This window comes from Eriocheir sinensis, chromosome 53, assembly GCF_024679095.1.
Source record: "Eriocheir sinensis breed Jianghai 21 chromosome 53, ASM2467909v1, whole genome shotgun sequence".
Classification (NCBI taxonomy): Eukaryota; Metazoa; Arthropoda; class Malacostraca; order Decapoda; family Varunidae; genus Eriocheir; species Eriocheir sinensis.
In genome coordinates, this window is record NC_066561.1 from 11,742,367 (window position 1) to 11,756,679 (window position 14,313).

The 14,313-nt window shown below is 41.3% G+C and overlaps 1 protein-coding gene across 4 annotated transcripts; it reads right to left on the reverse strand.

Moving 5' to 3' along the window:
• Window positions 1-1,806: 1,806 nt before the first annotated feature.
• Window positions 1,807-8,996, reverse strand: LOC126983377 (uncharacterized). 4 transcript variants are annotated; one of them, XM_050836128.1, is made up of 7 exons: window positions 8,827-8,996; window positions 7,596-7,756; window positions 6,420-6,532; window positions 5,153-5,274; window positions 4,454-4,646; window positions 3,420-3,642; window positions 1,807-2,962 (listed from the first exon to the last, which is right to left on the reverse strand). In XM_050836128.1, exons 1-7 carry the CDS (start codon window positions 8,827-8,829, stop codon window positions 2,740-2,742), a joined length of 1,038 nt encoding a protein of 345 aa, XP_050692085.1. In that variant the 5' UTR covers window positions 8,830-8,996; the 3' UTR covers window positions 1,807-2,739. The 4 variants fall into 4 exon arrangements, with proteins under 4 accessions (XP_050692085.1, XP_050692084.1, XP_050692086.1 ...); XM_050836127.1 differs by having other exon boundaries at window positions 7,584-7,756; XM_050836129.1 differs by having other exon boundaries at window positions 7,584-7,756; window positions 8,914-8,980.
• Between the last annotated feature and the right edge of the window lie 5,317 nt (window positions 8,997-14,313).

Genomic DNA, 14,313 nt, shown 5'->3' on the forward strand with positions numbered 1-14,313 from the left:
ACTACAATAAGCAAGACACCAATAAGATGAGAAAAAAATTTCAGGAGCCGTTTTCTCGAAAACGTGCAATTTTCACTTCAAAAAATTTCAAAAACTCAACAGAAAATCTCAGAGTCCATTGTGATATATCAATGAAAAGTACAACTAAAGAGCTATTTTTTGTGTGGAGGAAATTTGGAAAAGATGAAAAAAACATGCTAATAAAAAGTATAGAAAATCGAAGGTGAATTTTTTTTTCTTCTCGAAAACTAAAGAAAACTTTACAATTTCATCCACACATAATAAAGATATATAAACAAGGTTTCTATACAATTTTTTTGAACTCGATTGACAAAAAAATAAAAGCTCCAAAATAAAAACAAAAAAAATGAGGTTGTTTCAGTATCCCCTTCAGTTTCACCCAAATTTCGTGAAATTTGCAGAATCACGTTGATGAACAGCAACAAGCAACATACTTAAATTTCAAAGCCATAGGATCTACCATATGCCCAGGAGGTACCCCCCCAGACCTCAAATGGATCTAATTCTACGTGCGCTGTGAATGTTCTCTCTCTGCTCGCGTCCTTGTGATGTGATTATTTTACCTACTTTTTTCTCATTTGCTTTATTATCGTTTCTCTTTTGTTTTCTTTTACTTAGTGTACGGCGTTAGGGTCTGTACGGCGGCAAAAAGGAAAGAATTGTAAAGTTAGCAAAAGTGTTCCTAAAGTCGTGCTGGGAAAATGAATGGCAAAAATGCTCGAAAAAATGCAAGGAACAGGATTGAAAATAATTGATTCGGGCAATAAAATTGTGAATATTGTTCTGAGATGGTAGGAAAGGTAGATAATATAATTTAATGCCATTGGAAACCAAAATACGTGAATCACCATTTGTCCAAGGAATAGGATTGAAAATAAGCGATTCCGGCAATAAAACTGAAAATTGTAGTGCGATGGTGTATTATAGTGAGGAAAGATCCATAATATAATATCATTGGAAAGCAAAGTGCGTGGATCAACATACGTCCAAGGAATAGGATTGAAAATAAGCGATTCCGGCAATAAAACTGAAAATAGTAGTGCGATGGTGTATTATAGTGAGGAAAGATATATAATATAATGCCATCGGAAAGCAAAATAAGGCCAAGGAATGTGATTGATAATTATAGTCGGTTTCACGAGAGCTGGCGGGTCAAATCCTTCAGGGATGGACTCGCGTACTTGGCATCATTGCTTGGGTGACAATCTCTGCGTCGCTCATTGGCTGTTGTTTACTAGATCTAACCTACCGTGACATAACCTACTATCTCTTGCTCTCTGCTCCCTCTTTAAATCAGTACAGGCACCCAAGCAATGATACCAAGTCCGCGAGTCCACCCCTGAAAGATTATGGTGATTCAGGCAATAAAACTGAAAAAAAATGTAGTGCGATGGTATATTATGGTGAGGAAAGATCTATAGTATAACGCCATTGGAAAGCGAAGTGCGTGAATAAACAGAAGAGAGGACCAAGAAGAGGAGGAGGAGGAGGAGGAGGAGGACGACGACCTAGCGATACAGGTCATAAGAAGAAGAAGACGGAGGAGGAGGAGGTTATCATTTGTCGTTTGTTTTTTTTGTTTTTGTATCCTCGAACATGTGGAATCTAATGCTTTATTTTTATAGCAATTAATTTTTTGATAAGAATGTTCCTATTATATACTTTACTGCATGAAAAAAGAGAAGGTATTTGTCTCTTTTACTTTGAATAAATTAATGAATGAAAAACTGAATAAATACAGAAGGAGTATTTTTTCGTGCTTTTAAATAATAGTAAATTCCTGAATCATTTTACAACATTTATTTATCACTGAGAGAGAGAGAGAGAGAGAGAGAGAGAGAGAGAGAGAGAGAGAGACAGAGAGAGAGAGAGAGAGTCTTTCTCTCAACTAACTTTTTTCTTCCACATTTTATCTTAAAAGTTATACAATTTTTTTTTCCCACACATGTTAAAATAATTACATAAACTTTATCATCATCATCACCACTTGTTACGATATCAAAATCATCTGTTTCATCGTCGTCATCATCATCATCATTCTTACCTGTCATTTCATCATCTTTATCTTAATCTTATTTATCTGATTGCTTACCTGGAAATACCTAGTTCAAGAATGACAATACACTCTTATTATTATTATTATTATTATTATTATTATTATTATTATGATTATTATTATTATTATAATTATTATTATTATTAGTGGTGGTGGTAATCTGTTTTTTTTCACATTTCACCTCACACCTCTACCTTCACACTCCCTTCCTCTTTTTCCCTCCATTGCTGTCTCTCTCCTTATGTATTCTCTGTTGTTATCTTCTTCCTCACATTTATTCACCTGTCTCTGCTCTCTACCTGTTTATCGAATGCGCTTCTTACATTGCTTCTAATTCCACCTCCTCCTCTGCTCGCTCCACCTATGTAATTCCTCTTTATTGTATCATATCATCTCTATTAACACAGTATTCCCCTCCTCCTCCTCTTGCTCCTCTTCCTCTTCCCTCTTCACAATTTCTCATCCTCTTTCTCGAATCTACTCCCTGCTATTACCTCTCATTGAACTAAAACCTTATCTTTTTTCTCTTCCTCTTCTTCTCTTTCCTTATATCCTCTCCATCACCAAATATCCCCCTCTTCTTCCTTGCAGCATCGTCACTATCCTTACATCATCATCACTTATCCTCTTGCTCCTCTTCCCCTTCCTCCTATCTATTTCTTTCACATCATCACTTCATCCTCATCTTCTTCTCCCTCATACAATGTCTTCGCGGTCTGTGTTTCGATTCGCCTGCAGAGATCCTTGTATTCGGCCCACTTTCTGATCCCCTCCAAGAGCCAGTGGCCGTAGTACTTGGGCTGACTCTCCCTCTGCTCGCACCCCGGCAGGACCACGTTCACGTTGGCGTAGAACCGTGGCTCCAGGAAGAATGGGACGGACAGCCTGCCAAGGGAAAGGTGAGAGAGGTTTGGAGATGTTGTTTGCCGTTTGAGTTCCTTTTGCTCTAAGGCTTAGAATAGATAGTGCCTGAGGGAGGAGGAAGGAAAGGTTGTGTGGGAATGGCGAGTTTGTGATGGTGATGGTTAGGTTAGGTTAGTGGTGCAGTGTTACCAAACCCAACACACATATACTTTCACGAACCCTGACCTCCAAAATCATTCAAAGGGTCATATTCTTACGTATCTAGCCTAACCTATCCATCTTAACCTATCCAACCTAACTTAACCTAATCTAACCTATCTACTATTCCACCAACAACAACAAATAAAATGACCTATCCAACCTAACCCAACCAACCTACCCACACCTATTCCACCAACAACAACAGCAACAACCTTACCAAACCAACCTAGTCCAACCTAACATAACCTACCACCACCGCCACCACCACCAGGCTCACCTATCACCACAGCAGTCGATCACGCGGTGTTTGGTAGCCTTGAGAGCCCCGCCGCTGGTGTAGGAGAGCAGCTGGCCGATGTTCATGACGAGGTGGCCGGGTTTGTGCGTCACGTCGATGATGGAGTCGTCCTTCCACCAGCGAACCTGCAGCCCCGGGTACTCGGCAAAGGTGGCCAGCAGAGTGACCATCGCGGTGTCCTGGTGTTCGGCCGTCTGGATCACTGTAGGGGAGGAGGGAAAGTGTGTGAAAAGGAGATGTGGTTCGAGTGCAAGTTTCTTTTGGTTTTAGAGATAGAATAGGTGACGAATGCTTACTGCATGACGGAACTTTGGTGCCTCGCTGACTGTATCACTATAACGATGGAGGAAGAAAGATGGCAGAAGGTGTGTTTAATGTTTTGATGGTCTTTTGTTTTAAGGCTCAGAAAAAGTGATAAAATATCTTTGCTCATGGCTTAATATGTGTGTTTGGCTGCTTGGATTACTGCGAGAGGGAGGAAGAAAGAGAAAAGGTGGCTCAAGCAGGTATTTTTGCGATCTCTCAGTTCCTTGTTTTTAGACTAAGAAGAGATGAGGAAGGAGATGATAACGAAGCAAGACCTTCAATTTACCCGAAAGAAAGGAGTTTGAAAAAGACGTGAAAATAATATGTCAGCTAGTTTTGCTTGAGGACATAGAGAATGCAATGTAAGATGACGATAATTGAAAGTTGATGAAGATGATAACGTATTGCATGACCATCAATTTACCCGGAAGAAAGGCGTTTGAAGAGGCCGTGAATAGAACATATCAGTTACTATTGCTTGAAAACCCAAAGAATGCAATGTAAGGTGACGATAACGTGAAAGGTGATAAAGAATATGATAACGTACTACAAGACCATCAATTTACCCGGAAGAAAGGCGTTTGAAGAGGCTGTGAATAAACCATATCAGTTATTTTTGCTTTTAGACTCGGAGAAGGCAATGACAGATGGCGATAACTTAAAAAGGTGATAAAGATGATGACCTTACACGGCACACCATCACTTACCCGCGTCACCGTCACGGGCTTCATATGTCGGGTTGGGTCTGGCCGGGTAGCGGATGAGCCGGAGCGTGGAGAGATGCGGGTCCCTGAAGATGTCGGCGTAGAAGTCGCTGGGTGCTCCGTAACCTTCCGCGATCAGGCTCAGCAGCTCCCGCGAAGCCTCGGTCATCTTCTCGTGGTAGACCTCCATCCATGTCTGACAGAAAGAGAGGTGGAGTAGTGGGAAAGATGAGAGGTAGATGTAGATGAATATAGTGTTGATTAGTAGTAGATAAGTAAAGAAAGGCAAGAAGAAAGAAGGAAAGATAGACAGAACGAAAGAAAGAAAGAAAAAAAGAGAGGTTGGTAAAAGGATTGAAAGATTGAAAGAAAGAAAAAGAAAGACAAAAAAGAGAGGAAAACGAAAGAAAAACAAACAAATAAAAAAGAAAAAAAAGGAAGAAAAAGAAAAAGAAAAAACAACAAAAAACAAAGAAAATATAAAAAAGAAAAAAATATATACGAAAGAACGAAAGAAAAACAGAAAGGTTGAAAAAATAATTGAAAGGTTGAAAGAAAGGAAAAGGAAGACAGAAAGAGAGAAACAACGAAAGAAAAACAAACAAATAAAAATAAAGTAAATAAAAAAGTGAAAAAACAAAGAAAAATATAAAAGGATAGAAAAAAAAAAAAAAAAGATAATCTAACATCCTATCCCCTCACCCTGAAGCTCCTGCCCTCCTCGGATTCCTCTAGAGGCCATTGATTGTCCTCGATGATGAACTTCTCCTCCAGCGATATGAGTCCCTCCTTCGGCTTCCCCTGCTTCGGCCCGATCTCGAAGGCTAGGAAGGAGAGGACGCGGTGGTTGTGGTGGTGGTAGGGATGGTGTGTGTGATGGTGGTGGTGGGGGTTGTGCTGGGTAGTGGTGGTGGTGATGATGGTGGTGGTGCAGGCGAATTTAAGTTCCTCATCACGATTCTTACATTCGTTTCACCTTCAATTCACTATCTTCATAACCACCACTATTACCACCACCACCACCACCATCATCTGGGTAAATAGCTCACTGATCAATCGACTGATTACAGACAGACAGACAGACAGATGAATATTCTCGTTCGTGTTGTGTTTCGTCAATATTATTCAAATTCATCAACGTGCATAATTTGTTTCTATATAAAGAGAGTATAACCCTCTTGATAACTTACTTACTGCATGTCGTGTCATTGTACCTCATTACAGCTTCGAGTCATTTGCGTCACTTATCATTCAGAATCGTTTTTATTTTGTCACGCACCTGGAACTAGAAACAGAGACCGAATCCAGAGTAGCTTGCTGATTGGTTAGGTCACAGCATTATCTTGTATGGTCGCGAGAAGGGAACTCGTAACCGTGTATCATAACAGCCATCGGAACAAACAGATGGTCTCACTGATCGGTTCGGTCGACACGCAATGCAACAACGAGATCGACAAACCACAAAGAAGAAGTAACAGATGAAATTACTCCGAAAGTTACTCCAGACCCGCACTTGATCTCCCTTCTTTCTCTATAAGACATCAAGTTCTTATATATCCTCAAGGTCTATGCCAAGTTCCGAAGTCATCCCTCACGTTCTATCGTTCTCAAGTTTTATGCCAAGTTCAGAAGTAATCCCTCAAGTTTTAGTGAGTTTTCAAGTTCTTAAAGCCCTCAAGATCTTATAACTCCTCAAATTATATCAGTCATCAAGTTCAAACAATCTATCGAGTCATTCCTCACATTCTAGCAGGTCTTCAAGTTCTGTGCCAAATTCCCAAAGTCATCCTTCATGTTCTAGTAAGTTCTCAAGTTTTCATAAGTCCTCAAATTCTGTCAGTCATCAAGTTTTAATAATTTCTCACCATTCACCACGCTCTAGCAAGTTTTCAAGTTCAGTGCAAAACTCCCAAGTCATCTCTCATTCTGTCAAGTCCTCTAAGTCCCCCAGTCATCCCTCAGTCCTCACCTTCCTTGTGGGACACGGCGCCGGGGATGACAGGAAAATATCCGCGGTACTCGTTGCTGCACTTAGGGTTGAAAGACTTCTTGGAGATGGCCATCCTCTGCTCCATCGGCAGGCTGGCGGAGGGAGGAATGAAGAAGAGATGGTTATAGAAGAGACAGGGGAAAAGAGAGGAAGAAAAGAGGCAGCGGATGGATAGATAAGGGACATGGTGCAGCTAGATGAGAGACGGAACAAGTAGATATTAACTTGAGAGGAAGAGACGGACAGAAACCGAGACCACCGTTGCCAGATTATCGTACTCGGAGCATCACGTATCCCGGCTTCTCACCCTTTAAATATCACCAGGAAACAGGAACAATCAACCTTTTCAACGATAACAACACAAAAAGCCAGTTATTGGGGCACATAAGGCAGCTTTTGTGGTTGAAATCGGGGAATATGAGAGACTGAGTACGACAATCGGGTAACGTTGATTCCGAGACGCGTGAACAGACCCACCGATCTCAAACACTTCGATGTCCAAGACCACACACAAATTTGACAAAGCTTTCGTAGGAGTTGTGGGCATTTCAACGGGTAGTCTCAAATAAAGATCCACAGAGTCAAGTGGAGAAGCAGCGACAACGATAAAGACACGGAATAGCGACGAATGCAAAGGAACGGAGACCCAGAACGATAAACATGGATTAGGGACAAAGAAATACAAATACGAAGAGACGCGGAGACCCACACGAAGGAGGACAAAGAAGACGAAAACAAAAATAGACCCACGCATGAAAAACGACAAAAAAGAAGACGAAGACAGATAGGGAACCACGAAGAAGAAGAAGAGGAAGAAGAAGAAGAAGAAGAAGAAGAAGAAGAAGAAGAAGAAGAAAGAGAAAAAGAAAAAAAGAAGAAGAAGAAGAAGAAGAAGAAGAGGAAGAAGAAGAAGATGATGATGCTGGGATGAAAGGAACGGGAAAGAAAAGAGAGGATGAAGGGCGAGGGAAGGAAAGGAAAGGACAAACGAAAGGAGAAAAAGTGGAAAGGAGGAAGAGAAAAAAAAGAGAATTAAGGTAGAGGAGAGAAAATAGGATAAATAATATGCTCGTAAGGAGGATGAAGAAGAAGAAGAAGAAAAAGAAGGAGACCCACACAGACACAACCCCCCCGCCTCGACACCTGAAGAACCACTTGGAGTGTCGCAGCAGCGCCTCCTCGTCGTAGCCGTCCACGTTCTTGAGGTAGATGAAGCCCACGGTGGTGAGCGCCTCGTGCAGCTCCTTCACCAGGCCGGCCCGCGTGTGACCCTTGGCCAGGCTCAGGTCGATGACGGGCAGGACCTTCTCTTCCTCCTGTATGAGCGAGAGAGATGGATAGATAGATCGATAAAGAGTTAGATAGATATAGATAGGGATAGATAGAGAGAGCTTGAGAGAGAGAGGTAGAGAGGGCAGGATCTGCTCTTCCTCCTGCCGGGGCGAGAGAGAAAGTTAGACTGATAGAGAAATCGATAAAAAAAAGTAGATAGAGAGTTATATATAAATAGATTGATAGAAAGAGCTTGATAAATATAGACAGAGAGGTAGAGAGGGCAGGATCTTCTTACCCACCAGTCGTGGTGAGCGAAAGATAGATAGATAGATAGAGGTAATAGAGATAAGAGATAGGTAGAAGTTGGTAGAGAGAGAAAAAAAAAAAAATATATATATATATATATATATATATATATATAGTTAGAGATAGAGAGAGATAGAGAGAGAGAGAGAGAGAGAGAGAGAGAGAGAGAGAGAGAGAGAGAGAGAGAGAGAGAGAGAGAGAGAGAGAGAGAGAGAGAGAGAGAATCAATAGAGTACATGTGCCTTTTTCATATTCTCCATCAGTTCTTCGCTTCACTCAGAAAAAAAAAACGACAATAACAGAAGGTCAAAGTATAGATCAATGTTGCAAGAGCGGAAAAAAATATTTGATAAGAAGATAAGATATGCAAAACTTCAAAAATAAAAAGAAAGATCGTAAAATAAAAATAAATAAAAAAGTAAATGTGTGTGTGTGTGTGTGTGTGTGTGTGTGTGTGTGTGTGTGTGTGTGTGTGTGTGTGTGTGTGTGTTTACCTATTTGTAGTATACAGGACCTTCACTCAAGCTCGGTCAGTCCTGTCTCCCACTATATTTGTCCAGCTTTTCCTTCAATTTTATTTTATGTGTGTGTGTGTGTGTGTGTGTGTGTGTGTGTGTGTGTGTGTGTGTGTGTTTACCTATTTGTAGTATACAGGACCTGAACTCAAGCTCGGTCAATCCTGTCTCCCACTATATTTGTCCAGCTTTTCCTTCAGTTTTATTTTATGTGTGTGTGTGTGTGTGTGTGTGTGTGTGTGTGTGTGTGTGTGTGTGTGTGTGTGTGTGTGTGTATAAGTTAGTCTTACCATGTTTTCCACGTCGGCGTAAACACCTGACACACAAACACACACACACACACACACACACACACACACACACTAACACAAACACACTGTCTTCTCGGCACCACTTATGAGACGCAGCAGCTATCCGTTTCCTCCTCACGCCACGGCTTCAGGTGCTGCACTGCCACACCTCCAATCTCGCCCTCCCTTAACAGCTAAACTGTCAGAACTAATCAGTAATCACATCTAGTATGCCCCGTATTCTGAGACGCATTCGGGTCTCACAACAATATATTCCCTTTTTATTTTATTTTTTATACAGCAGAGGAGGCAATTCAAGGGCAAAAACATGAACAGCAACAAGAAAATAAAAAAGCCCTCTATATTTTGCTTCGTACAAAAAATAAAGAAGAGAGAATAAAATGTAAAAAAAAAAGATCAATTTCAGGTGCAGAGGTGTGTCGGTACTCTCCTTTTGATTGAATGTGTAGCGGCAGCTTAGGCCGCTACTGAGAAAGCCAAACATTTATGTTTGTGTGTTTTCTAGACAGCTACGTTATAGCTGGTATAACGCCGTGTGATTCGTTAAGGCCGTCTGTGTAGGTTCAGAGATACGACTGATAACCCGGTGGTGACTCCATTTATAAGCAAATTTATTCTCGAGAATATACACGTTTTTACATACGGTGATTGATTATTTACAGAAGTTCATATGCGTTAATATTTACAATAATGGCTCTATGGTGATGCAGTTTTAATATGTTAATGTTTATAATAATAGGAGTGATTACTTACATATATATATATATATATATATATATATATATATATATATATATATATATATATATATATATATATATATATATATATATATATTTATATATATATATATATATATATATATATATATATATATATATATATATATATATATATATATATATATATATATATATATATATATATATATATATATATATATATATATATGTGTGTGTGTGTAGTGACTCGCAGTCTGATGAATAGGAAGACAAGATATTAGTGTGTTATGAGAGTGGAAGAGGAGAAAGAGGACAAGGTGAGTTACAGGGCAGACTGAAGAAATGAGGGCGAAGGAAACGAAAAAGAAAATGGTGTGTTTAATTGGTCACAACAAGTGTTTCCTCTTTCCAAAGTTCAGAAAGGGAGGTTAGTCGGGCTCTGGTGAGTGTTCTTTCACGATCACGATGCATAAGGGTGGTGAGACTATCACTATGCTCATAACACTACCCATGGAAATGTTTCTACAACCTCTACGAAAGTCTTATCTTATGTGTGGTGGTAAGGTTTGGTTCTCAGACACTTTCGGCTCCAAAAACAACAGTTTTCAAAGGCCACAAATTAAGTTAGTCGGGTTCTCATTGGTGTTTTTTTCATGTCCACGGTGCAGAGGTCAAACTACTATTAAGCTCGTAAAACTACCCATGGAAATGCCTCAACAACATCTACGATAGCCTTGTCTAATGTGGGTATGTTCTTAACTAACAGTACTATTTCCTAAGGCTTCAAAGGAGATTAATCGGGTTCTCATTAGTGGTTTTTCATGTTCATGGTGCAGAGGCCTTGCCAAACTACCACTAGGCTCGTAAAACTACCCATGGAAATGTCTATACAACCTCTATGAAAGCCTTGTCTAATGTGGGTATGTTCTTAACTACTATTTCCTAAGGCTTCAAAGGAGATAAATCGGGTTCTCATCAGTTGTGTTTCATGTTCACGGTGCAGAAGCCTTGAACATAACATAAGTACGTAGGGGTCTGCAAGAGGCCGGTAGGCCTATACGAGGCAGCTCCTTTGAACCTAAGCTCCGGTGTATCTAACCCCACCTAATATCGCTGTAAATGAATTTTCTAATCTATTTTTGAATGTGACAATTGTATTGGCACTCACCACGTGACTGCTAAGCCTATTCCACTCATCCACCACTCTGTTAGTAAACCAATTTTTGCCTATGTCCCTGTTGAATCTGAATCTATCCGGTTTAAACCCATTACTTCGTGTCCTACTCGGCTCTCTTACAAACAAAACCTTATGAAGATCCCCCTTATTAAAGGCCTTCATCTATTTATAAACCTCGTTCATGTCTCCACGCACCTTTCGTCTTTCTAGAGAATTCAAGTTTAACTGTTTGAGGCTTTCCTCGTATGGCAAGTTTCTCAACCCCTGAATCATCTTAGTCATCCTTCTCTGCACCGATTCTAACATTTTGATATCCATTATAGTATAGTAAGGTGACCAGAGCTGAACCGCATAGTCAAGATGAGGTCTAATTAATGCTAAATTGCCTAAATTGCCTTGCCAAACTATCAAAAGCTAGGTTGAAAAAAAACTACCCTTGAAAGTACCTGCAACCCCATAACGAGAGAGAGAGAGAGAGAGAGAGAGAGAGAGAGAGAGAGAGAGCAATTTACATATATTTACATAGAAAATCAGACCACACAGACCCCATGGTCCAGACTAGGTGGTCTGTCCTTAAACCTAAGTGAATCTACACTAATCAGATGGCTCCAAAATGTTGCTTTTCTACTTTAGTTAATATTAAGTTCAAGGAAGTGACGGTCGAGCTTGTTTTCAAAGGAGTCAATCGTGTTACACTGGACCACTGATGGTGGGAGCTTATTCCATTTTCCCACTACAACGTTGGTGAAGAAAAATTTGGTGCAGTCTGAATTTACTTGTCTACATTTGAGTTTTACGTCATTGTTCCTCGTTCGCAAAGTGTCATCGATCATAAACAATTTTGTTCTGTCTACATTCGTGAAACCATTAAGTATTTTAAAACATTCGATCAATTTTCCTCGGAGGCGACGTTTCTCGAGTAAGAACATGTTAAGGGTGGAAAGCCTTTCTTCGTAGGATTTGTTGCGCAAGGAAGAGATCATTTTTGTTGTCCGACGCTGAACACCTTCTAATTTAGCAATGTCCTTTGCATGGTGAGGCGACCAAAACTGTACCGCATATTCCAAGTGGAGTCTGACTAAACTATTGTAGAGCGGAAGTATTACATCTTTATTCCTGAATAAAAAGTTTCTTTTAATGATGCCCAACATTCTGCTCGCTTTATTTACTGCATCGATGCAATGATGTGAGAATTTGAGGTTTGACGCGATTTTGACCCCCAGGTCCTTGACGCATTGAACGCTTGTGAGTTTAACGCCGTGCATTTCGTATTCGAACTTCTTATTTCCTGTTCCAACTTGAAGTACCTGGCACTTGTCTACGTTAAGGGGCATCTCCCATCTATCCAACCAGGCTGAAATTTTGTGCAAATCCTCTTGGAGGCTTTGCCTGTCTTCGTCAGTGAGAACCGAGTTACCAATCTTTGTGTCGTCTGCAAATTTACTAATGCGATTATTGAGTCCAACATTCACGTCGTTTATGTAAATAATGAAGAGCACTAGGCCAAGAACCGAGCCCTGAGGGACGCCACTAGTGACCGGTGCCCACTCTGAGTTAAATCCGTCAATCACCACTCTTTGTTGTCTGTTGTTCAACCAATTCACAATCCATTGGTTTACTTGACCGTCAATACCTATTTGCTTTAATTTATAAAGTAATTTATGATGTGGGACTTTATCAAACGCTTTCTGGAAATCAAGATAGACTACGTCCAATGATTTGATTACGTCATAAACTGAGAAGAGGCCGTTATAAAAGGTCAATAGGTCTGATAGGCAGGATCTTTTGTTACGGAAGCCATGTTGTGAATCCCCAATTAATGAGAGAGAGAGAGAGAGAGAGAGAGAGAGAGAGAGAGAGAGAGAGTATCACCGTTAGTATCATCTTTATCATCACCACCAACACCACCACCATTACCACCAGTATCAACACCACGATTGTTACCACTTTCCTGCCGTCATCACCACCACCATCACCACCATATTGCCTGACTCATCACCATCACCACCACCACCATCACCATACTGCTGCAGCTGCGTTCATGTTTTTCTTATTGACGTTTGTTATTTATTTTTTTTTTTTACGTTGACGAATGAAGTTAAATATTTTTCGCAGAAGATTTTTTTTTTTTTTGTGTTTGTTTTTCTTAGGCTGTTGAGTGTTTCGTGTTTAGTCATGGAAGCAACACACACACACACACACACACACACACACACATTCACACACACACACACACACACACACACACACACACACACACACACACACAGAACAATAACAACAACAACAACGCCCTCCTCTTCCTCTTCCTTCTTCTCCTTCTCCTTGACGTCACAATATCCCATAACAGGCAGGGTATTTGATTTGAAGCGCTCAAATGTCCTGCTATGGGATATTGTGACGTCATTCCCCGCCCTTCCCACTCCTGTTTCCTCCTCCTCAACCTCATATTCTGACGTTCTGACCCAATGACATACCTCCTCCTCCTCCTCTGCCTCGCCTGAACCTGCCTCCACCCTTACTGTTTCTTCCACCCCATGTACCACCCTTCCTAATTCATCCACCTCCACTACCACACCCTCTTTCCCAGCTCTCTCTTCCTCTCCATCTACCACTCTAGACTCCTCCCCTATCCTCATCACCACTCCATCTTCCCCTTCCACCTCCTACACGATCTCCTCTGCCTTGCCTGAACCTGCTTCCATCCTTATCACCCCTTCCACCCCATCCACCTCCCTTCCTACCTCATCCACCTCCATCCACAGTACCACACCCCCTTCTCTCACTCTCAGTTCCTTTCCCTCCACCACTTTAGACTCCTCCCCTATCCTCGTCACCACTCCATCTTCTCCTTCCACCTCCAACACGACCTCAACCTACTCCTCCTCCACTTCTGATACCACATCCCCCTCCCTACACACCTCACCCTCCACCCTTCTCCAACCACCCACTACTGTCACTACCACCAGTTCCAAACCCACCTTCGCCCGCGCTCCCTCTTGTACCTCGCGCCCTTCCAAAATAAATCACAAGACTCCCAGCTGTCACTTGTACGAACCAGACGCTATTTCCTGGCATGGGCAAACTGACTACTAGAGTCAACTTAATTGACGATAGTCTGGTGAGAGGTCAACTTACGGAGTTTTGCGGTCGGAATACATTGACACGGCAGCGTTTCTGTATCCCCGGAGCCAAACTGGACGATATTGAATCAGCGGTCGATGCAGTTTCAATAAATGCGAAGGACGACACAGTGTATCTGATCCATGCGGGAACCAACGACCTTCAGTCAACCCAATCTCAGGACCTGTTAGCAAAATGCCGTCAAGTCATTCGGAAATACAAGAACAAGTCCCCTCATATCATCGTCTCTGGGATTCTACCAAGAGTCAATACGTTCGCCGGATTTAACAGTAAAGCGTACGGCGTCAACACTAGTCTTTTTTTTTTTTTTTTTTTTTTTTTTACGTCGCGGCCTATAGCGCCGGTAGGCTTCTTCCCGGTGGGGCCTGATGGTCGGCCCAAGGCCTCTTCCCGGTGGGGCCTTATGGTCGACCCAGCCCGTTC